Source organism: Phyllostomus discolor, chromosome 3, assembly GCF_004126475.2.
Source record: "Phyllostomus discolor isolate MPI-MPIP mPhyDis1 chromosome 3, mPhyDis1.pri.v3, whole genome shotgun sequence".
NCBI lineage: Eukaryota > Metazoa > Chordata > Mammalia > Chiroptera > Phyllostomidae > Phyllostomus > Phyllostomus discolor.
The window spans coordinates 73,294,714-73,320,785 of record NC_040905.2 but is presented as its reverse complement, the minus strand read 5'-3'; the positions used below and the strand labels follow the sequence as shown (position 1 = coordinate 73,320,785).

Sequence of the window (26,072 nt, the reverse complement as noted above, 5' to 3'; positions counted from 1 at the left end):
TGGTCTGGGCCAGCCGCTGGCTAACTGCCTCCACGTGCCAGTCCTCCGACGCACCTTACCTCTGGATCAGCTCGTGTGGACCGTCTCAGCTCATGCCGTAGCTTATTCTCCTCTTCATCACTGTCATGGAATATATGGGATATTACCACAATCTGATCCTCCTCATTGGCTCAGAAGGACCCACAGCACCATGTTTCTGGGAAGTTTGCTAGATTCCAATCTCAAAGGTGATAGACGGGAAACTCGCCACCACTCCAGCTGCCACTTGCTCTTGAAAACTATCTTTCCTAACTAGAACTGGGCTCAAGGAGAAATTCATTCACAAAGGAACGAACAGGCCCTCAGTACTTCACTGTACCCTCAAAGTGTTTTAATATATTTTGTGTACAAAATAGGGTTTAAGAACCACTCTAGAGGACTGTGTACATGATAAGGTTTATCTTTTATTAGAGATCTTATATTACATATTCCCAAAAAGATATAAAATCTTCCAAGAGAAAATATCAAAACCTATTGATTCCAAGGTAAGCAACATAACCAAAACAAAAGCAAAGACTTTCTTCCAGACAAAGGAATGTGAAAACATCTCGGCACAAGTACAACAAAGACCTGGGAAGGTAATTACAATGTTTTACAACACACTTTACAGCATTTTATGTCAGTCAGTATTTGTAGGAAACAAGGATGCTGAGTTCTCAAACACTGAAGTTATAACCCCAAATTAAAATTTCCAAAAAAAAAAAAAAATAGGAAACGTGATGAACTCCTTGGTCAAATGAACATCTGTGAAAATAACTGTACGAACACCCAGGCACACAAACATGCCACCATGTCACAACTGAAGTGCACGGTCTTCGGCGTGTGCCGGAGACACCAAATGCTTCAATCAGTTCTTGACCAGAGCCCAAAAAAAAAGCATCCTCTCTCATTTTCCCTGATAATGTAGTCTGAAGGTAAAAAGCAGAAACTTGCTCATTAAAGAGAATTTCTGCTCTACCTGTGAGCAGTTGGTGGCAACATGCACTCAGACCTGATGGACATGGGGCAGATCCATCTTCAACAACGGGAAGTGGCAAAACCACTGTTATTGCATCAAGATTTTTTATTTCAATTGATCAGAATTTCCAGAACAATTAACCACAGAACACAGTAGACTCCCATAGGAAGGTTTTACATTTAATATGCAATAAAAATACTGATTTTATTCTTGGAATTTGCTTCTGGCAACCCTAAAATCTGTAGACGTCCACAAAGGGAAGTGTTTGTTTCCATACTTAGTTGCGCATCCCCCCACCCCAAAAAGGAGGAAGGAAACTTACAGTACATGTTTATTGCATGAAATTTCTCCCTTTTAATATCTTTATCAACACCAGTATTGTTTCCTTAATTATTAAAGACGATATAAGTCTAAGAATTTAACATAATAATCTTAGGAGCTGCGTCTTGATTAAAATTCAGATGTTAATCAGACCACATGATAAAAGAGAAATTAACTTTTAATTTCTCTAAAAAGATGTTGGAATAACAGGAGGTAAGTGGAAGTTTAGAGTCAGATAATAATCTATTAGTTAACACAGAGAGAACATTCGCAAGTGCACACATTCAGTGCTCTCTTTATGAAAACTGAATATCCTAAATGGTGCTTTCATTTTAATGTCAAGTTAGCAATGACCCCAAACAAGTTTTATCACAAGTCTTGTAATGGCACATGGGCTTGGAACTTCGCTTTGAGGTCACACACACATACAGAGGTTTGGAACTCACTGCACAGTTGTATTCTCTAACATGATAAATCACGGTGAGCTACGTATAACTGAGTTTCAGAACAGGGTCTATTTTAAAGCATTCTCTCTTCAATATGGTTAACTCCTCGGAAATGGAAACAAGTTGTGAATTTTGCACATTACAGAATCCTTGCTTCAAGTTGCAGTCTCCTTGGCAGCAGCATATTTTAATTAATATTTTTCCCTTGTTTTGTTTTCTGAGATCTCAGTACATTCAAATAGTCAAAATGTTTAGAGTAATATCACCACAAATTTAATGAAGCAGATCAGAATGTGGCCAACATTGTCAGGCAAAAATTATACAATTTATGTGTCATAGAAAGTACCCACCCTTCTCCCTGCCCACCTTCCCCCATTCCCCAAATGGTAATATGGACACTAAAAGATTTAACAAGACTTATAAAAAAATAAGGCACATTTATTCTGATATGGTATTTTTAAAATAGAAAACCCCTTTTCAGAACATCTGTATTCAAATGAGCTGTGTAAAAAGACACCTTGTGGTACCTAAATAGTTTATGGTACCTACGCAATTGCTTATTCTATTTTAGTGACAATGGAATAAATTGCACCTATCCCACGTTGTCAAGTAATGAAAATATGCCTCTTTTTCTACTATTGAATGATTCAAAATCTGCTATCTCTGGAAACACTTTACAAAGGGTAGGAAGGGAGGGGTCAAGTGGTACATTAGAAAAAGGTGTGAAAATCAACTATATGTATCATGAGGGCTGATGGATTGCACTTTTCCACACATTTCAACACACAAAAATTTTCTAACTTGTATGAATGATTGCAACCATTTTGGCCATTAGCTATTACCCTCCAGCTTTTGAATCCATTTTGGTAAAAACGGGCATTTTTGTTAAATTAACAAAGGATCAGCAACATGAATACTCATAACAATCTCTTCACAACCCCCAACACAGATATAATTAGTTAACATTTAACCTGAGATACAATCTGTTCAGAGGTTGACTTTACATATTTCTTCATTTGTTGCATCAATTCATACCGATCATACCAATGGTGGTGGTTGATGGGAGGAACTTAAACAAACAAACAAATAAACAGGTTTACAGCATGGCTTTTTTGTTTTTACTGTACTGGCTAAAAAAAAAAAATCACAGAATTCATGTTCTCACAGTAGCCAGAAGCTAAAACAATGTGCTTCTCTATTGCACGTTAAACCAAGAAGTGTACAAAAGCCAATGCTTCCCAATCCAAATCTGAAAGCCAGGTTCACCTCAGCTGGATTCGAAATGTGCTGATTTCCATGGGACTCAAGTTGATCTCACTCATGTTTCGGGCGTCTGGAGGCGAATGCATCAAGGATAATGATGAAGGTACGAGACTTACAACGGTAAACTTGTGAAAAAGTTTCTGTATCGATATCTAAAAAGTGAATGATAAAAAGTACACATTTAGATCAACTCTGAAGACAGCTTAGTCACACAGTTCAATCTTCAGTGAGAAATATTATGGAACAGAGTAAAACAGTATGTTTGAAGGCCCTCTGAAGTAAACTCATGAGGAGGGGTGGGGGATTAAGTACACTTCTGCAGGCTCGAACACGCAGACCACCCCTGGGGGGAGACACAGAAGATGGCAACGAGGAGAGGGCACCTCGTCCTGCCCGTCTTTTTCATGCTGCTGGAGAACACATCATGAGCAGGGCCACTCTGTCAACACAAACTAGGGACACCTATGGGCCAAGAAGCCTTAAAAATATCCCCATCCTCTTTCAGTCAACATTTACCCCCAAACACAGGTGGTTTTCCACCATGTTCCTGTTCCGGCAGAGCTGAGAGACAGGGTGGAGCCTGCCTTTTCGTGCAGTGACTCTCATTTACAGGGTGGGGAGGTTGTATGAATAGGTTCCTCTGGATTGCATAGCCCCCTCAGGAGTCAAAGCCTTAATGTCTGAATACAATTGCTCACAACCAAGCATACTCAGATCAACAGTAAGACAGGTAGAGGTACAAACATAATTTTAAAAAATAATAAATTAAAAAAATAATAAACATATTAGGGCTTTCCTAGCACCAACTCCATGAATGGTGAGGTAAAAGAAATGGAGAAGCTTATCTACATAAATTTAGGGCCCCTACTGCATTTTCTCTTCTTTTCAGATCCTCCCTACATGCTAATCTGTGGGGCTGAAGCCCGACCTGCTGGGTTGGGTCTACAGTGTGTGCAGGAGGTTCTGGAGAAGAGCTGGGTCAGCTGCGCTGCCTGGTGGGGCACACCTGCCTGGGCACTAGAACCGGCCCAACTGTGTTCTCTGGGTTACAGCCTGCCCTGAGAGAGGAGCGGGCGAATGGAGGGTTGTTTTCTTCCAAGGAGAGGCTTGGTGGAAGTGTCAGCAAGACCAGCTTGAAGAGAAATAAAAAACGGGCAGTCATCAGGCAGCAGTCAGAGGTCTGGCCTGCACCGTAAGGCCTCAAGTGCCAGTGCAGCTTCACGTAAAATCTAGACCCGCACGTCTGCTCGGGGAAACAACTGAGGGAAGCTAAGAATATCTGCCTTGGGGCGGTGGTTGAATCATCCCACTGGCCACAGTCTCACCGCTCTTGTCGCTTCTCCACTCCCACCCCCATTCACTTAATATAAAACTTGCCTTGGCCCCCGCAGGACTTGGGTTTGCCATCCTGAACTAGATCATACTTGAGTACACCCATGAAAAGAGAAAATACAGGGGTGGGGTGGGAGAGGGTGTTTTGTAGGCTGGAAATGGAAGGCCTAAGAATCAATGAGGGCACTGTTTCCAAATATGCACGTGTTCTGACTACGCATTTTGATGCTGACAAGGAGAGGAGCCTGAAGGTTGAGAACGTGCTTTCTTAAGATGCAGAGACTTGAGCTAATTTGCAGCTGAGGGGAACAAATCAATGAAGAGGCAATGAAACATTATCTTACTGCCAGGAAGGATTTCAAAGCACACTGACTTGACACACACACACATTTTTGGCTCACCTTTCCCTGGGTGGTGGAACACTGCAGCCCCGTGCCTCTGCTGGAGAAGCGGCAGTCAAATCCCTTCCTGTGGAGGATCAAGGCGGCCTCATCGGAATACTTGCCATCCACCTGCACATGAACAGAGTGCCAACACGCACAGCGACATTAAAGCAAATACAGTCACTGCCGCACACTTCACTGATGTCAGCATCCCCAAACCACAAAGGCCCATTTTATTTAGCCGTGAAGCCGGGCAAATGGCATTTCCCCTCAGGTGCCATGTTCACTGGGCCTGTCCACCTCGCCCCCCACAAGGAGTCAGGTGTATTATGTTCCAGGTTCTTTATTAAGTTGTCTCATGCCTTGCTTTCCCCACAGTTCTTGAAGACTTGGGTTTCCTGTTGTCCACAAATTACATACCATTTTACCAAGATTCTTCAAATAAAGCATTTCACTTTTGTTTATTTTTAAGGTATGCATCAGTTGAATAAAGTTCTGGATCACCCTCACTCGGAGGAAAGATTTGTAATGTGCACCTAAATTTAGTCCTTATCTGGTCACTGAATGACGATGTCTCCTTCACCTTAAAACTGAAACATGCTTTGTCACTGAATACTAATTTTTGCTAATTGTATTAACATTTTTAATCTTTAATGTATTGGTTCATTATTTTTATATAAGAGACATCTGAATTAGTCATGCTTCTCACTTGCTAGGCCAACCACATGTATTAGCTTGATGCATCATTTAAATTCACATTACAGAAGCTATTCTTCCTGTGCAGGCATGAAGAAAAGTACTAAACACGGCACCGGCATACCTTTTTTTACTGCACTTTGCTTTACTGCCCTTCACAGATACTTTTTTCTTTTTTTAAACAAATTGGAGGTTTGTGGCTACCCTGTATCAAGGATATGCACTGGGAAACAAAAATATGCACATGACTACTTGCTTTATTGTGATATTCACTTTACTGCAGTGGTCTGCAACCGAACCTGCAGTATCTCCGAGATACAGAATCTATCCCTGTATATACCTTCTTGCAGTAAAACTTCTTGCATCTGCTTAAGTCAGTACCATGAGTAGTTCAAGTCTTTGAATATTTTAAATTACAAATATCTTTAAAGGGTTTGTTTCTAAAGGGGGAACATGTTTATGACAATAGCAAAATGACTGAAACTCCCTGGAAAAGGGAGGAAGCGTGCAGTTATTCAAGCAGGGTCATGTGCTGCCTGGCACTGACACTGTGTTGAAAAGGACCCCTTTTTCTCTTCTGTGGCCAGGGGTACAAATACGCCCCAGTTCTTGATCATCCTCCCTAGGAGATAAGATTTTTTAATGTGCTACAGCGACATCTTTTCTAACCAGCTGCCAGCATTCCCACCACGGATTTGATTTTAATGTGCCTGAACAATTTAAAGCTGTCCTCACCTCAGATTGCTGGCTGGAGTAACCTGTTTCTTGACATTTTACACTGGTATTTTGCAATGATACTGTTAAGATTTTGTTTGAGGGGAGAGAAAAAAGTCATTTAAGGAATTGAGTCATTGCAGCAGCCCATGATACACAGAGCAAGTTTAAATCACAGGGTGAAGATTTCTAATAAAATTTCTGTAAATTTCAGTCTCAAAACTGCATGTAAATGGCACATATGAAAAACAATAATTTATAATAAACATAAGAGCTCCAGAAGAATAACAAAGACAACTCTGTCACGTGCCCACTGTGAAACCTTGGCACAGTCACTTGATTTTCCCACGCAGCAGTCCCCTCACCTCAGTGAAATGGAGCTCAGCACGCCTCCCTCCTTCGGGGAGTCAGTGTGGGTTAACCCGCTGGAAACACCGTGTGGTCACACTGTATGCTCCACGAGAGGAAACAGATTTTAAAAGACCCGAGTTTACATTCATTAACATATATGTAGTATCTGGACCTCAGAAAAGAAGGGAGGTGTGGGAAAGAAATTTCACAAATTTTGAAACTGCACCTTGCACAGGGCTAGGTGAGCGACAGACAGAGTGTCTCCGTGAAACAGTTCGGATCACAGCTGCGGCTGAATCCCCGCAGGCAGGCTTGGGTGTTCCAGAGCCACACGGGGAGCATCCACTACAGAACTCGTTTCAGGGGATGAACCAATGTGGAGCTCCTAGGCTAAGCGGGGCTGCTGAGGCTTCTCCGGGAACCGGGTGGAGTGTGGGGGACGGGGTCTGCTGGCAGAACAAAGCCGCCAGGCTTAGAGAAAGCTGGGTCAGAGGCAAGGGTTGGTTCCACCGCAAACCAGTTATGTGACTCTGTGTGTATCACTTAACCTCTGAAAATCCCAGGAACTAGGTTAGACTTCTGAACAGCCCCTCTGAGGATCAAGGGCCAACCACAGGGATAATAACAGTAATCACAGCTAACACTTATTGAGCACTTCACTGTGTGCCAGACTCTGTGCAGAGTGCTTTTCACAGATTAACTCATTTCATCTTCAACAACATTTAAAGTAGTTGAGGGGGTATACAAGCTTGCACTGCTATATTTAAATGTATAGAAACATCCCTATCACAAAGCATTCTCTCTCATACTTAAATAGCAATTACCTCTAATGACTCTACATTAGCCCTTCCTGATCTTTTCCCATGAATGGTTGCTGGGTGTATCCTTCCACCGGTGTCCCATTATTACTGAGTAGACAAGAGAAATAAGGCAGTGTGTTCCCCAACATTTTGCACAGTATCACCCTCCTCTCGTCCCCACCACGCAGGAGGCAGGATAAGGTTCTGGGTGGGGAACTGGAGTCAGAGACGCAGGTCTGTGCCTCCCAGCACCTCCATTTACTGGCTGAGTGACCTCGAACAGTTGCCCATCACCTCTAGGTCAGCAAGCTTCCTCCTCTCTAAGACGAGGTGCAGTATCGCACCGCCTACCTTCACAGTGTTGTGAGAGTTAACTAACACCCGTGTACAACACTCAGCATAATGCTTGCCACGGAGACAGTGTTAGGTACGTAATTTAAAAAAATCTGAGGAATTATTAACAAAGTATACGAGGAATACAAGTCAAATGGCATCAAGATTTACCTTGGCAATAAACTTAACTTTCTCTAACTTATAAAAAAATGTGCCGACGCTTTTCCTTCATTACTAGTAACAACCACAACTGCTCATGTAACTGTCACAAGTGAGAACCTTCATTTGTCAGGCACTCGGTGCCTCCTCAGAGCCTGCCGCCGCTCTACATGCTTTCAAACCCCGACTCACTCACAAGTTCTCCGAGGTGGGTTTCAGTTTCACTGCCACAGTATGAATGAGAAAACTGGGACTCAGAGAATTAACTAAGAGACTTGCTCTATGTCCCCCAGACGGCAAGTAGAGGGGATGCTCTCAAACCCAGGCAGTCTGACTCCAAAGTCTGGGCTTCTGACAGCTTTGTTCTGCTGCCTTTGCTCTAGCTGTGGATCGGTGCTCACAGATGCCAGCTAGGAGAGGAAAAGGGGGAACCACTTTGGACATAGCGCAACAGAAGGCTATAAACTAAAAGAGGTCGCTGTCTGATGTGAGGCTGCTAACAGGGAGGGTTTAATCAATGGACCCAGCAGAGCCAAAACTGTGATTTATCAAGACATGTATCAATCTGAAAAACAAACTTGAGAAATTTTAATTTCTAATCCACAACCTACCCATCCATTTGTCTTATTTTAAACAGAATTCAAGGCCAAGCTGAGAATTACACATGTCCATCAGTCTTTCCTGAGGTAACACAGGCAAATATTACTCTACTGGAGTGTGTGAGAGATCAAAACGTGAAAGTCATGCTATTCCTGTCTCACACCCAAAGAAACTTAATTTGCTAATTAGTGATGTACAGTTCACAAATCAGTAAACTCCTGGTAACTACAGTAAACATCTACGTACACATTTTTTTCTGCAGATAGGAGCATCTGTAGATTTGACCAGTTCTCCAGGAGGAATGTGACGCCAACCCTCCTCCTAGACTGTGTAAGGTGTGTACAGATGAAGGCGTGCCTAAACACCTAGTGAGAAAATCTCTCCAAACGTTCAGATGCTTTGAAAATGCCTAACAACACTCATATTTCAGTGCATTCTGACAGCTGGAAAGGTTAGAAAATTGCACAGTGTGTTGTAAGTCCGGAGACATGACATAGCCAGCAGAAATTCATTTTCCAGGGCATTCATTAAAATAGCCAATAACAGTTACCCTCCTTTGATCAACAAGATAACATGACAGAAAGGGGAAGGTGAACGGTGGTTCTTAGATATGTACAACAAAGAGATTTTTTCCCACAATTTTCACTTTCCCAGACGCTAGGGAGATCAATAAAGCACCAATCAATTCTTTTAAGAAAGGCAAAATAAAGCAAAAACTTTAAACTGCCTTTTATAAAAAGCAGGTGGTATAAATAAATCAGGAGAGAAAAATCTTAGTAAGTGGTGCTGATGTTGAAATGATTGGTTAACTATTTGCAAGACACAGTTCAGCACACATCAAAGGAAATTCCACAGAGAAATAGAGTTAAACATACAGAGGTATAGACATAGGCATAAAGGTACATATAGATGTAAACATATACCTATATGAATAAATAAAAATACAGCTGAACATACAGCCATGGAAACAATCTGGAAAACACTAGTTGAGTCACGTATCATTGTCTAAGGCAGACCGGCTCTGTGAAGCCCGCTGAAGAGCTCAGTCAAGTTCTTTCTTGTCCCCAGAATGTCAGCACCAACGATTCCAGCCTATCAAACCCTGACCCATGATCCTTCCTCCCATGAGATTCTTCCAGCATCTTCTCTACCGAGACTTCTTTCTCTCTCAATCATTACCTTTCCCTAATGCCAAGGCTTTCCTGTTTAGTGCACCTGAGTGGTGCTCCTGTTCTAGTTTTCGAACTTTTCCAGAAAGTTTAATATCTTAAGCCCCGGATAGGGCAAGAACAGGGAGGTGACGAAGAGAAGACAGGACGAGAAGACTGACAGTGAGGTCCCTCGACAGCGGCGGGAACGTGCCGGGGCGTACAGCATGCAGTGAGGCAGGATTTCAAGAGATGATCTTCCCTTTTCAACTGACTACAAATCTATGATATGTAATTATTTTCTTCCCAAAACATATATAAACTAGAAAATCAAGATAGGCTTATATAAAAACATAAACTCATTACCAATATGGAACAATTCCTGGAAAAGTACTTTGAAGAAGAGATGTAGTAACTCTCAGGAAGTCCAGCACTACCCTCGGAGGCAACATACAGCATTCAGATGCAGAAGGCCAGGGGGTGGGTCCTGATTCTACCGTTTACCTCAGGTAGTTTTCACCTTACTCACTCAATCATTAATCCTTTCATCTCTCTAGCCCTTAGCTTCCCAATCTGAGAGTTTAAAAAAATTACTAAATCCTAGGCTCTCTATACCCCAGACCTACACAATCAGAATCTCAGGGATGAAGGCATTTATAAAAATCTCTTTTTTAAAAATCCCCCTAGTGTGATCTGGACACAGTGGCTCTGAGCACTGCTGTCTGGCCCAAGCCACCTCAGTGGGTTGGCATACTCCAGCCCCCAGGCCTCTCTGACTATTCCTGGAGCCCGTGGCTCCTTTCTCCACGAGGAGCGAGGGACACCAGCTGAGGTACAGAACCAAAGAACCTTTAGACAGGGGCTGAGGGTATGGGGAAACAGGTACACCCTCATTATGCTGCTGAGGAAGGAGGTCAGGCTGGAAGAGAGATAAGTCTTACCAGTCCAAGGTGGTCCTCAGATGAATTTATCATGGAAATAGTATGAAGCGGGGGTAAAGAATGCTTACTGAGACATAAGCCATGCAGACCTCTGGTCTTGCTTGGAACCTGACCTGAAGGTTGACATTACAGAGGACACTTGAACAACGTGGGTCTGAACTGCATGGGTCCACTTATATACAGATGTTTTTGAATGGGCCCAGTCAGCCCTATTGACTTGCACAGCTCACATCCGCACTGTTCAAGGATCAACTGGAAGCTAGGAATAGGCGTATGTGGAGGGCCAATCAGGATTATATGTGGATTTTTGACTGTATAGGCGGATGACCCCCACACCCTGCATTGTTCAAGGGTCAACTGAATTTGTATTTCAGTGGGAAAAATTCACTGCAATCTTCAAATGAACAAAAAATTACGTTTGGAGCTGACAGCACATAAAAACAATCCAAACTGTATGGGCCAGGCTTCTGAATTTATTTAGTAATTTGTGTTTTTTAGTATAACCATGGAATTACCCTTGACATAACTTAAGTACCAGGCTTTCTTCAAATCAATACCTACCATCAGCTTCCTTCATTGATTATCTTCCTATTATCAGAAGTTAGGGGACAGAGAACAATTCTTTAAAGAAGTGTTTCTGAATGGACTAATCAATCTTCTTGGATTATTAGAGAGCTAAAACAACCATTAGAAATATGTGCTAAGAGTCAAAGGCTAATATAAAAACTGGCAACAATTAATATGATAATGCAAAACAGCTCCAAATATTTAGCTCTGATCGTGTGCCAGCAGCATAGTACTTATTAACAGGCATTAACATTTTAGTCTTTTTTCTTTTGGTCAAATATCCGCATTGTTAAATTGCTTTCTATTCCCTCTGCTAAAACCCTAGTTTGCATCTGAGTTGGCACATCCGGCAGGCACCATCGGGATTACAAAGTAAGTTTACAAAACACTTCTATTTCAGAGGGCTTCCACAGCATTATTTTATGTGTTTCTCACAAAAGACCGGAAGTGGGCATATCTGATACCAGCCCCATTTTATAAGCGGCAGCTGAGGCAGCAGTCACTCAGCCTGCAGGTAGTGAGTCAGGTGGCACACCTGTCCAAAGGTGAGAAGAGCAAAGGGAAGCCAGGTGGCCAGTGAGTGGAGGCCAGACTGTAGAGGGCCTGAATGCTCAAGTGTTGAACCAGTGCGGTAGGCAATGAGACTTTTAATCTGGGCAGTGATTAGATTTGTAAGACAGGCAGGTAGCCAACAGCAAGAAGCGTGGAAGAAGCAGGTAATCACTAAAAAGAGGTGATCTGGAAAACAAGTACCAGCCTTGGATTGTAGAGGGTAATTCACTTCCTCTAGTTAGCTGAAGCTGCCTCCAAAAAACAATCACTTTCAAATAATTTCGGGAAGGAATCATCTAGTAGTAAGAAAAAGTAGCCATTATGTGCCCCAGAAGCCTTCAGATCCTTTAGGCTGCTAATGTCCTCTACCACCTATGCTCGGAGCTGGCGACATGAGGCCCTCCACTCGATTCTTTCTCTCCGTTTACCCCCTGGATTAGCAGCAGGTTACCTCAGGGAGCCTATCCATCTCTGGTGTGGTTTTTCCGTAACTCAAAAAGTAGGCCCACGAAGGAATCAAAGAAAAGCTCAGTGTGCATGTAGCTTCCATCCTGAACGCATCTTCGGCTTTCAGGCCTTCACACTTGCTCTTAGCTCTGCCTGGACCACTCTACCCCCAGAAATCTGCGTTGAGTCTCTTATTCCCTGACCTCCTCCATGTAATTTTTTCTCATTATCACCATTTCTGTGAGGCCCCCTCCAACCCCTCCATTCAAACTTGTATCACTTTCTAGAATCGCCATTCCTTCCCTTTTTTCCTCTAGAACACTTACCACATCTATCATCTTAAGTGTTTATTTTCCTTCTTTAATTACTTATTCTTCTTCCACTAGAATCTAAGGTCTAGAAAGCAGTGGCTTTTGTCTATTTTGTTCATGACTACATCCCTAGTACCTTTAGCAGTCACTGGCTCCTAGCAGGTACAAGATAAAGCCTACAAGTTCACTCACAGGGTCAAAAAGCTTTGTGATACATAGAGATATGCACATAGGCCTCTAGCATTCACTTATATTCATTATTACAAGCCATATATATCTTCTTACATAGTAATGCATAAGTTCTTTATCTTGAACATATAATTTTAAAAGCTCTGGTTCAAATTTGTAGGAGCTAATTCTTATATTTTATTTGGTTTGCTTTAGTGTTTTTTTTTCTTTTAATTTACTGATTTTAGAAAGAGAAAGGAAGGAAAAGAAAGGGACACAGAGAGAAACACTGATTTGTTGTTCCATTTATTTATGCATTCATTGGTTGATTTGTGTACATGCCCTGGCCGGGGACTGAATGCACAACCTTGGCACATCTAGACAATGCTCTAAGCAACTGAGCTACCCAGCCAGGGTTTACGTGGTTTATTCTTAAACTAAACATTTTTCATCTCTTATGTTGTTTTCAAATATGAACATTGTCTTCTTATTCAGGACATTTATTATAAGATATTTCCCACAGAATCCACAACCACTTACTATTTCCACTAAGAGTATGTCAATTTACAATATCAAAACAGCTCTACAAAACATAAAAATGATATCAAATGTCTAATATTTATTCTTTTCAAATGCAATTACTGACTTTAAAAGTAGGCATATACAGGGTGGGGAAAAAGTAGGCTTACAGATGTTTGTATGAAAAATAATAAAATAATTATTAAATAATAATACAAGAATAAACCCTGTTTCACATACAACTGTAAAACCTTTTTGCCCCACCCAGCTTCTGAACTAAAGCAGTTTAACTGAATTAAAATTCCATACCTAATACAAGCTACCCTTGTTCTTTTTAGTACATTTTTACATTTCTCCCAATAGTTGTTTCTTAATGCAAAGGTGTAGGTTGCAGTAATTTTCAGGAGAAAGATACAAATGTATCTTTATCTTGAACATATAATTTTAAAAGCTCTAGTTCAAATTTGTAGGAGTTAATTCTTGTATTTTATTTGGTTTGCTTTAGTGTTTTTTTCTTTTTTTTTTAATTTACTGATTTTAGAAAGAGAAAGGAAGGAAAAGAAAGGGAAGGAAGGAAGGAAAAGAAAACAAAGCCTCTGCTACAGAATTAAATGTTATGTTTTCTACTTCACTAACTCTCAAGAAACATTGGCTAATAAGAATAAATGAAGGGAAAACACCAGCACAGATGATCTGAACCCCTGGTTCTCCCACCTAAAAATTACATGACCTCAGGAAAGCTTTAGCTGCCTTAGCCATACAAACAAGAAAGATGTTATCCCTGACCCACTCACCACACAGAGCTTTTCTGAGAATGAAATACATTAGTATTGGGGTATGCTTTAAACTACAAAACAACAAATAATTTTGCCAAAAAGTAAAGTCCCCTTAATCAGTCCTTGATGAATAGTAAAACTTAGAGTATCTTTTCTTCTTCTTCACATCCCCTTATCCTAGGTATATTACAAAAAGTAATTTTTTTATAGATTTTGGGAAATACCTTTGATTGTATTGTCCTCAGATTCAGCAGATGAATGTCACAAGGCAAAGATGACAGTAACGGGGAGAATTCACCCAGCAGCTGAAGGGTGGGCACGGGGATCTTCTCTGTCATTGTTAAGAAAGGGTGATTCAGGAAAGAAGAAGTTATGTGGCTGAGGAGAGAAGGATAACTGACCGGCTTCTTGTCTTCTTCCTAGCAGGAAAAAGCAAAAATTTGTAAGAGTTACATATTTGCAGTTCTCATGGTATTAACTGAATTACCTGAGAGGATTTAAATAGAAAGAAATACAAAAATATATAAATACTTTGATTTTCTTATATTTTTATTAATATGTTGCAGAAAATACATAGCAGATTACAGATTACCAAGCAATACAAGAAAACGAATAGTGTCCACTTAATTTGTTAGTAATATCCCTTTTCCATGGCTTTAATACTAAAAATCCTCACAACTTTTTCCATAAACATGAAACTCTTTCTCAACCTACCACAAAACTCTTCAAGTAGATGGATGGAGATGTTCATGTATCTTGCACATCATCAGATGTTACCTCTTTCCCTCAAGTTTTTCTCATCACATTCTCTTGGTCTCATTAATACACTTAACTAGACTGTAAAGGTTAATCTCAAGCTATGTTTCATAAGTGTTACCCAATGACAGGGTTTTTTTAAACTCTCAAAATAAACAAGGCTTTTAAATAACATAGGTGGCATACCTGGATCATCTGTTTTTTTTTTTTTTTAAATTGAGTAAGTCATTGTCAATTGCTTCCCTCTACTCTTTATTCCCCAAATGGGAATTTTTATGTGTTATATAATAGTTATCACACATTTATATGATATACAATTATCCAGTATAACTTAAAAATGCTTCAGTCTTTGCTATGGTGTACACTTGGAGGCAAGCATTTCAGCATGTTCTAATTTTAAATAAGTCTACCAGGGCTGGGGACATACCAGGGTGGATGACAAATATTATTAATTAAATCAATGACTAAGCAGAACCTTAACTGATAATACCTAATGTGTAAAAGCAGACACAGAAAAACACTGAGAAAATAATTTATGTAGAAAAGTCTTTTTTTCATCAGTAACACTTGTGGTAAATTTAATTTTGTATCTTATTTTTTTAAATGACTATTTCACTGTTATCTTCTGATGTACACTTTTTTTTTTTCCCCAAATGAAAGGCTTGGCTACTTATCTGTGTGAAAAGACAGGACTTACAAAAGATACAGAGTTTAAAATTCAGAATGTCAGATTAGCATTGAACAGAGGGTGTTAGTGAAGAGTGACAAGCATCTTGCCAGTAGCAAACTGTATATGTCATTACAATTTAGACCAGGGAGAGAGAAAAAAATTTTTAAGGCAGCAGAGGAACACTGAAATATTAAGATACTGACAAAAAATATGAGGTCTGAAAGACTTGTCAAAAATGTATCCATTCCACATTTTTTAAGGAAAGATTAAATAAAGCACATAAAATAATATTCTCCAACAAAACTGAAATTTAATGCAGCTTGTAGAATAACATGAATAAAGACAGAACATTTTCAACAAGACACTTTAAATGCACTCCAAGATCAAAGAACTTCATAATCTAGGTCAGAATTGCTGACAAATCACCTTTGAGTAATAGAGATAAAAGATTTTAACACAAAGAAAACACCTGCCTTATCAGTTCAGCAGGCATTAAGTGCATTATAGGTCAAGAACCATTCAGAAAAAGCTCTTATGACTTTGTTCTCTGCTCTCAGAGGAATCCCAGGACACGTGAGTGAGAGGGTGGGGCACTTCCTGATGGATTATCTCTGTGTTACAAGTTGTAATGTGCACATTTCCCTTTCCTCCAAACCCAAATCAGTTCATCTAACCCTCAGTGTTTCCTCCAAATTGATCACACATCAGAATGGTTTGGGGAACTTTTAAAAAGCATAGATTTCCTGGGCAGGGTGAGGCCCCAGAAAGGTGCAGCTTAAATGCCACTCCCTGCAGCTTAAATGCCACTCCCTGCCAGGTGAAGCTCTTGTGGTCAGCCCCACACTGCTCTGTGGACCAGTGCTGAGAACGGCCACTGCAGACACCCTTCCAACTTTCTAGACGAAACAGAATGTCCTTTGGAATCAAAAGGATAAGCCTTCCCCTTTTAACTAGTTTGGATTTAAAAAAACAGGCTTCAGACTGAAAAACATGTCCATGAAAAGTCTTGTCAAACGAATCAATGTTGTAAGTATTATGAGATTTCAAGAACTTATCTATTAATAGTCCTAGGCAGGATAAGGAAAAGAAGTTGGTATTAATAGGAGAGTGGTGGTTCAGTGCCATAAGAGCACTACAAACAAACAGCACGGCTGGAAGCTGCCCAGGTCCCACCATTCACACACTTTCTTAACATATTTATAGCAACAGGGGCTCAACAAGATATTTAACTGTTGAAATTACCACTATTTTGATTAACTTCCTGGACAGGTAATTTTTAACTGTAACCCTATGATAAACCCCAAGTTTATATAACATGTTTAAGTGTCTGAGCCATAAACGAAGTCTCCAGCCTTGTATGTCGTAACTAATACACTACTATAAACATGATTTGGTTTCTTGGTTGGAAGGCTTCAGACTGCAAATCTAGCTTTCTCCTTGTAGCATGTGTGAAATTAAAATAGTTTTAAGCATATTCTGATCCAAACTACACCAAGCTGAGATCTTCTCCATTGGGTTCCAGCTCATATTACATAAATCAATCTTCTTGCTAAGCTCCTTGGTGCCCTTCATTAGGCCCACCTGGGTTATCCGATCCCTAAACATCAAAGGTTTCCATTTCACCCACATCGAAACCTGTTAAATTATATAAGATAGTGAGGGATCGTTGTTTGGTCACTTTTTTATTCAGTATGACTGGATGCATGGTGAGAACTTGATAATGTTTGCTGAATGTCATCTATTAACAAGCAAATGCAATATAAATAAATGAGAGAAAAATACTGTGTGTGTTGGGGGGGACAGAGTAAAAAGATAGAGGGAAAAAGGAAAAAGCATGAAAATACATTGAATCTAAAGATTTAGAGATAAATATCACATAGGACACATCTGAAAAGTCTGGTACATTATGGGCCTAATTTGCCTACAGAAATATTTTAGTAGGTCTGGATGGTATTAAAAAGTTGTTTGTTTTCCAGCCAACTCTCAATAATAGGAAAAAAAAAAGTCCAGGAGATTTCACATTAAAATCATTAGTGACAAGAATAAAAACTCCCCCAAACTATGAAGCTTTTTTAAACTTTTTACCCCAAACAGTGGAAATTCAAGTCACATTGGGCCTTTACAAGCCCTTGTGGGAAGAGTCAGCTGGGGCAGAGTTGTGGCTTCTCGATGGGCTTTGGGTTATGTTTGCACCATCCTCTGGTCACCTAATTTAAGTTTTTGCCCTTAAACCTGACCAACCTCCCTCACACCATCAGTCTCCTGAGCCCTGTAAGCATTTGAGTTTTTCATCTGACCTCTCCTAACTTCCTTTCTTTACATGTAAAGAACTGATAACCAGAGGTGAAATGATACAACTGTGACACGTGAACGCTTCCAGTACTTCTAAGTCTAGCTCAGCACCCCCTTTACCATGCCAGCCGCCAGCAGGAAGATGATGGGTGTAAGTGGCAAGGAAAGAAATCATAAAAGGTCAATGCCAAAGAGGAAATTCCTGTTTTTTATTTCTGTGTTACTATCACGGGTGATGGGCAACCTCACGCAGCAACAGCCCTCTGCTGGGCATCCGTACATCCTTCTAGTCCTTATTCTGCCTGCTTCCCAGGGGGCACACTGAACAACAGGACTCACTTCTGTATAGTCATCCAGGGTTATTCCAGTGGGGCTGTGACAGGCCCAAGGCTTCCTGCTAAGATGCCTTCCTGTCCAGTGTCTCCCCACCTCTGTTTCTACCATCAATGTTTTAGACTTTAAAGCCTGACTTGAAAACAAAAACGCCTTCTAGAAAACTTAATATTGTATGTAACCTTTCTTTATCAAATGTCTCTTTAATCAATTTCACTAAAAATTAAAATGTATTTTCTCTTTTCTAGTTCATTTTTTATTTAAAAGAAATTATTGATTTAAGTCCAAGAATCTATAGCTGAACAAAAGAAAAATTTAACCAACACTGGATTATAAAAACACTGGATCAAATTTAAATCAATTAGTCTCTAAGGAGTTTTGAAAGGGAATAAACAAATTATTTAACTTCTAAGTGAAAGCTTTATAGATCTGACATGAAAAGTCTTATTGCCATAGTTAAGCAAGTTTTGCAAATCAGTGTCTATATAAAAAGAAAAATCATAAAAGCCAGAAACATTTTCAGGAGAAAGAGACAGTAGCTGCCAGCACTCCAACAGATTTCCTATGCAGTTTTAGCCTAAGAACTAAGCTATCTTGTCAGTAATTGATTTAAACTATGAGTCCAAAGAACTGGTATAAATCTTGACATCTAAAATTGATATTAAAATCTTTTTCCTGAAAAAATTCTACATAATGGAAGAACTCTTGGCTTTAACTAGCTGTTATCATTTCATTCAATCAACTAGTATTTTACTTATAGGATGCTTACCACAGGCAAAGAGGCCCTGTGAGGCACAGCAAAGTGAAATAGACAAGTCCCTGGAGTCTAATACAGGGACTCGAACGTGCCCACGACGACAAGGCAGTAAGCAGTGACTGCGCTAAATGTGGCGGCACAGTGTACTCTCACAGCTCATTCACCTACGCATTTGGGTATTCTTTCATACAACATACTGGACTGGCCAACAGGATTTGTTGGCTTCTTCCATAAGATGATCTAGTAGCACTTAGTACTCTTGAACTTCATTCAAAACAATTTTGTTAGACTGTATTGTGACAGCTGTCATAGCTCCGTGAATTTAAAAAAAACTTATCAAAAATGGTGATTTTTTGTGTAATTATTTTAAACTGAAAATGAAAGAAAATACACGTTTTTGGCATATTATGCTTTACTATTTCAAGAAAGATAAAAACACAACTGAAATGCAAAAAAAGATTTGTGCAGTGTATGGAGAAGGTACTGTGACTGATGAATGTGTCAAAAGTGAAGTGGTTTGCAAAGTTTCCTGCTTGAGATTTCTTGCTGGAGGATTCTCCACAGTTGGGTAGACCAGTTGAAGTTGATAATGATCAAATCGAGACATAAACTGAGAGCAATCAATGGTATACCATGTGGGAGATAACCAACATACTCGAAATATTCAAATCAATAAAGTTCTTGGAAAAATAAAAAAATGTGTCTTTTATTTTATGGACCCCCCACCCCCAAAACCATATGGACTTTTTAGCCAACCCGTTATACTGGGTGGCCCCTCTGCCAGGAACAACCTAGAAGCAGAGAGAGATATAGACCGTACTTTCAGAGAGTTCATTGTCCAGAGGAAGAGAAAGGCAATGGTCCAATGATTCCATACACACATGAAGGAGACATGCATGGATGAGGGAGCATAGAAGAAGGGGATCTGACCTGCTCGAGCAGCAGTAGTTGACGAAGTAAGTTCTGATCTGAACTAGAACCGAGTTCCCTGGGCAAAGAGGATGAAAAACATATACAAAGGTGCTGTGGGGGCAGGGAGCATGGAGAGTACTTAGGACAGAAAGGAAACCACTGGGTCCAGAGCAGAAATAGTGGGAGTCATGCTCAATGAGGAGAGGAGACAGGGTCCATACCATGAGGGGCCCTGTAAGCCATGCTAGGGTTTTGGCTTTTATACTGAGAGCAACGAGAAAACTTCAGATTGAGCTAAGTAAGGGGGATGCTGGGGGTGGGCAATGAGGTTAGATTTGGTTTTGAAAAAATAAAAACACTCTGCTTTCTGGATTAAGGAAAACATGGCAGAAAGAGGAGAGCACAGTGAATGTAAAGGCTAGGTCCAGGAAACACATGTTAGTTGAGATTAGGGTGTTCGAGGTAAACTAGTTAATAAATTTGAAATATTGAGGCAACGAGATAGCCATGCGCTAGTGAGCTCTGCTGTGAGTAAAGAGGGCTGGTGAGGGAGAAGGGTCCATGAGACATGACTCCTAGGTGGCTGGCACTGGAGGGGAAGGTAGTACTAGTCCCCAAGAGAGGGAACGCAGAAAAGGGTAGGCCTTGGCAGGTAGGGAGATCATGAGAGTAACTTTCAATATGTTGAGTTTGAGGTGCCGTTCAAAATGCAGAAAGAAATATCAGGAAGTAACTAGGTAGATAGGACATGCACTTATGGCTTCCATATGCATACAGGTGGTCACTGAAGCCAGGAGAGAAGGAGAGGTTGTGGAGGGAGAACATATAAAAAGAGAAAGGGAGAGGCCTGGGGCTAAACCTAAGAGCTCTGATTATTTAATGGCTAGATAACTATAAGAGACATAGAGAAAGAACTGCCCAAGAGGAAGAAAGAAAACCTACTGAATGTGGAAGCCCTGGCTAGATAGTGTTTTAGGAAGTGACAATGGTCAATGTCCAATGCTGCTAAAAGTGAAAGAAAAGAACAAATGAAAATATCTGTTGCATCTACACTGACAAAAGTGTATGATGGAGGCCGACGCCAGACTGAAATGAATTCAGTGTCAGAGGAAGTGATGAAATAAACTCATCTCATATACTCTGGCTCAAAGGATAAGGCAGACAGGACAAGTAGTGTAGGGAAATTGGAAATGAGAGTCTTGAGTGAGGGCTGTTTTAAGTTTTAATGGGAGAAAACAAAGTGTTTAAAGTGAACAGAAAGGATTTCCTATGAAGGGCTGGGAGGAATACAGAAGAAGAATACCTAGTAATAGGCTCCTGAAGGGAGAGATTAGGCCAAGTTCCCAGGACAAGTGGAGGGACTGGCCTATGATGAGAGGAAGGTGAACATCTCTACTGCAACTCGAGGGAAGAGAGAAAGGGAGGGAGCTGATGCCTGGTATCTAGAACTGTGAGCTATGTCGAATGGGTGTTCTCTCTAGAAAGCAGACAGCGAGGTCACTGGCTGAAATAGTAGGAAAGATTTTAAATGGTGAGTGGAGAGAGAAGTAAGAAAAAGAGCCATGTTCAGGGCCACTTGAGAAGGTAATCGGGAATTTACAAACGAGTCTGAGGGGCTTTACTGGCACTTGAAGCAGCACACTGTCAAGACTGGTTCATGTCCAAAAGAGCTTTGGCCAGACCCTACCATGGGATGCTGGATCTTTGCTTTGAAGAATGAAAACCGAGCAAGAAGACAGACAAGTAAAACCATTTTCAACAGATGAGTCTAAGGTGAGAATAAAGACACTAGGGTTTCAAATCAATTTTACTCATCAAACTTATTCTCCTCAATATGTTACTAAGCTCTATTCTTTAACTCAACTCTTTCAAAAGTAATTTCAGGAAATTTCACCCAAAGTGATTCCTTGACCTTATTTTTTTATCTACATAATAAGAAAAAATTAAAGTAACCTACATGCAAACCTTACCATATATATAAACATATATATTTATATATACAAACATATACAAATATGCATATGTATATACATATGTGCATAAGTATATATGTGTATGTGTAGATATAAAATGGAAGTTCTCTTTCTTGTGAATATAAAATAAACTTGTTATAAACATATCTCAATACTAAAAATTATAAAAAGTAAAAAAGTGGAAAGTCATTAATTTCAAATTGTGGGTGACAAGCTAATTTTTTTCCTACCGTATTCACGACAGTCCTTTTTTCTAGTAGTATTCGAAACAAATTAGCTGTAATCTTGTTATCATGGACACCTTGCTCAAGACCACGATTATCATCTTGCATGAGTCTTCGGTCCATTATAACTTCAATCTGACCTATGGAATGAACATAAAAACTGGCCAGGGTTATGTAATACAGACAGACATTGAGGATCATGTAAGTACAGGCAAGGCCTCGATTTAAGTTTCTCCTCTAGTCAAGGAGACAGACCTATACAATGCACAGTACCATGGGCTTTTTCTCAATAATGGCTTAAAGTAACCAGTATATATTCATACCACATGATTTATATTTCTGCTTTTCTGCATTAATGTCCAGTTAAAAACTGATTAAGAAATTTAAAACAAGAGAGATCAAAATTTTAAAAAAGAATTAATCTAAAATTTAAAAAAGTTAATCTAAAGAGTAAATTAAGCCTCTAAAATTTTTGGTGTCAGCATTTGGAATATAAAAATATTTATGAAGTCCATCATGAAATTAACATCTTGTATGAAATAATAAAACAAATATAGACAGGCAGGACTGACATTGGACTTGAAATACGGTTTAGGTTACTGACTACACAGCGATTCTCTGAAGACGCCCTAGGGTTTGGTACTCCTACCATGAACCCCCTTCCCTCCCTAACACTATGTGATGGTATCACCTTAGTCCTGTCTCCTCTGGCTCAAAAATGAAGGTAGTTCCTTCATTTGCTGTGCAATAATGCCACATCTCCTCTAATTTAAATTGTAAGCTAATGGTGAGGTTATGAGGTTACAAACTAAAAAACCAAACAAAAAAGGAATCTAGTCATATTTATGTATTTGAGATTATACTAAAAAAAACCCTAAAGTTATATACTTTAAAAAATATATGTATGTTTATCCATCTATTCAGCAAATTCAAATTTGTTATTAAATCATTCAGCGTAAAAGATTTTAATAACTATTACTCTCATAAAGAGAACCTTAAGTCTTTTTTTAAGATTTTATTTATTTATTTTTAGAGAGGTCAAGGGAGGGAGAAAGAAAGAGAGAGAACCATCAATGTGTGGTTGCCTCTCACGTGGCCCCCACTGGGGACGTGGCCTGCAACCCAGGCATGTGCCCTGACTGGGAATCAAACCTGCGACACTTTGGTTCGCAGCCCGAGCTCAATCCACTGAGCTATGCCAGCCAGGGCAATAACTATTACTCTTACATAGTCAAAACAACTCTTCACTTTCTTTCTTCTTAGTTTGGGTATCCAGTATATAAAATGACCAATGTTAGTTAGAGTTTTCACTGTTACTACCTCTGTATTTTATAAGATGACCGTTTAGAACTTGCCCCTCAGGCACTGGGGCTAATTGTCTCCATGCCTGTGAGGACAATTAGAGCTTAATCACTTCCCACCCAAATTAGTACATCAATCTCTTGGCAATTACTCTTTCCCCTGCCTCCAAATGTTAGTCCATACAATAAATAATAACAATCATTTCCTGGACTGTACTCAAATTATTTTTATGTTTGTAGCTATTCAAACTCTAGGGTGTTTGGGTGTCCACAGCAGGGGCAGGGAGCTTTATTTTTCAGCTTATATTTATCTGGGAAGGGAGATAACACTGCCTGGTCCATGGCTGCTTGAGTCCTCATGACTCATCCCCTGTTTAGAGCCTACCTTTGAGAATTTAAGGCAGGGTTTTAAAAGTGAAAAGTTTAGGTCAAGAGTCACATCTGGCACAAAGATGTTTTATGTTCTGATACTGAAAAAGTTAAGTCAACATTTACAGATTGGGCAACTTCACATAAAATTCCAGATTTCTGGGGTCTTCAAAAACCGAAACATTTGGCAACACTGGGCCCCTGCCCAGGAAGACCGTGTACTGGGCCTGAGCAGCAGCAGCCCCACTGGACATGGGGAACACGCACTCCAATTCACTCAAGTCCCATCACCCTGGCTGAATCCCTCACATGAGGACATTATTAGTTTTACAACTGCACTCATGTCTTTATGGCATGAGTTCATAATTTTGTCTAACAAAGGCCACAAAGAAAAATGAGAAGTAGTACGTTTTGTGTGTGTGTGTGTGTGTAAGTACAAAATGTATGCATGTGCCTAATATAAAAAGTGGGTTTGTGTCAAAGGATGCGCCAGGCATCTGCACCCGCTTGTTTGCCTGGTTCCTTTAGACACTCATCTTAGCAACTCTTTGCATGTACAGAAGAGCTACTGACGGCCCATAAATGATACTTAACAAAAAATATGTATCGTAAAAGACAAAAGCCTCCCAATTGAAACTTTAAAAAAAATTAACTAGTATCTACTATTTCCTTTCTCCATCTCATTCTTTGTTTTGGAATCCTTATAATTGTGTTTGTCACCTCTTTCTTCCCATCTGTATCATCTACGTTTGTTCTTTCGGGTGGTAGTGCAGAAGAATGTGATTCAGAGAAGGACCTTCATTTGAACTGTAACCTTTCACCTCTATAAACTCATCTGAGGTTCTGCATCCATTTAATCACAATAGCTCATTCTGCAAACAATGGGCCATTAGGATAGGTAAATTATCTTGAAAAACAATCGGTTTCACAGAATTTTAGGTTCCTATTCTTCACCCTAAGATTAAGAAATCTATCACTAAATGCTGTTCTCACAAAATCCAAAATTAACTTATAGTCTGGTTCTCTGAAAAAAGCTGGTAACTGGAGATGATAACTGATACATGTGACCAGCAGAAAAACTATGCACTGGCAACTGAAACTTATGGGAGGAAGAAAGTCTAAACAATACATACCACTTTTCAAACTGGATACACCCAAAGACTGAGCAGATAGCAGAGTCAAGCGATGCTCGGCATCCTGGATATAAGCCATTGTAGTCATCGGGTACACATTTGCTTGAAGAGGCAATTTGCTCATCGTCATTCTAGGTTGAATCTGCAAGGCCATACAATTCTCTTTTTTAAAAAACAGTTCAGTGATATTTACATATGTACTTTAAAAAATTAGTATTGACTATAGATGATTTTTCCTTCCAAAGAGAAAAAGCTATAGCTTCCTTTATTGTTTAAAGTTAGAACTAATTTAAAATGTAAAATATTCTTCAAAACAATATGAAAAAAATCACAAGTATCTGAGAAAACAACTTTAAAGAGGGAGATTTAGAACTTGTCCAGATTTTTTAAATAAGCATTCCTATTTAAATTCAGAATAAATATCCTTAACAAAAGTCTCCTACCTCCAATATTTACATAAAAATTATAAAGGTATTAAGTATTCGTTTCTCATCTAAATCGAACATACTGCTTTTGTAATGAATGCTAAGCATAATAGCTCCTTATCCTCTTTCAAGAAATATATCTTATAATTCTTCTAAAATCAGTTTTAATGCCCTAGATCTCCCCATCAAATCCTCTAACATATTACATTATAATAATCAAATGCATATTTATATTTAAAAACTATTCAATGCTTACTCTTCTTGCTTGGTTTCGATGTAAACAATTCCAAATTCCAATTTTTCTTAGCCTAGTATCTGAGTGCATGCAACTCAAGTCTAACTTTAGAGACTCACTCTAAACTAACATCAGGAGGAGACATTAAACTGAGACTCCGTTATCAGGAATCTTATTCACACCACATAATAATGCCATCTCTCCTTTAAACTCATAAAAGTTTGACATGAAACTCAAGCAAAGAAGTTAACATAATAGTTATCGTGTGTTGAGTACCCACTGATGCCAGACATGGTGCTGGGAATTTCACAGACAAGATTCTCAATCCTCACAACTCTGCAGTATGTCTTTCAATTTACTGGTTGTACTGAATAGTGCCCCCACATATTCATGTTCACCCAGAACCTATGAATGTGATTTTATTTTGAAATAGAGTCCCTGCTGATGTAATCAAGCTAATACTGGATTAGGTTGGGCTCTAATCCAATGATTGCTGTCCTTATAAGAGGAGGAAAATTAGGACACAGAAGGACACATATGGAGACACAAGAAGACAGCATGTGGCAGTGGAGGCACACACTGAAGTATGTGTCTACAAATCAATGAGTACCAACGGTGACCTGAAGCCACCAGAAGCCAGAAGAGGCAAGGAAGGCAACTTCCCTGCAGCATCTGGAGGGAGTGCGGCCCTGCTGACACCTGGATGTCGGAGTTCTGGTGTCCAGAACTGTGAGGGAATACATTTTTGTTGTCTGAAGCCACCCAGTTTGTGGTAATATTTATCACAGTCCCCAGAAATTAATAAACTGGTGAAGAAACAACTATAAAATGTTTGAAAAATGTTTTTAAAAAACCTAGCTTGGAGGTG

General features: G+C 39.7%; 1 protein-coding gene and 1 long non-coding RNA gene across 2 annotated transcripts in view; both read right to left on the bottom strand.

Annotated features, from left to right (window-relative positions):
* Positions 1–423: 423 nt before the first annotated feature.
* The window catches only part of MAN2A1 (mannosidase alpha class 2A member 1), a 163,249-nt gene continuing 137,600 nt past the window's right edge, over positions 424–26,072 (bottom strand). Inside the window, exons 18-22 of the mRNA XM_028510212.2 lie at positions 24,545–24,686; positions 21,748–21,881; positions 14,049–14,243; positions 4,761–4,871; positions 424–3,179 (exon numbers count right to left, since the gene is read on the bottom strand). Of these exons, the coding sequence (XP_028366013.1) occupies positions 3,027–3,179; positions 4,761–4,871; positions 14,049–14,243; positions 21,748–21,881; positions 24,545–24,686 (735 nt within the window). The 3' untranslated portion in view covers positions 424–3,026. The remainder of the gene's footprint in view (positions 3,180–4,760; positions 4,872–14,048; positions 14,244–21,747; positions 21,882–24,544; positions 24,687–26,072) is intronic.
* LOC118499504 lies at positions 12,998–14,032 on the bottom strand. Its single transcript, XR_004901998.1, has 2 exons — positions 13,638–14,032; positions 12,998–13,471 (listed from the first exon to the last, which is right to left on the bottom strand). It is a non-coding gene; the product is annotated as an uncharacterized LOC118499504 (long non-coding RNA).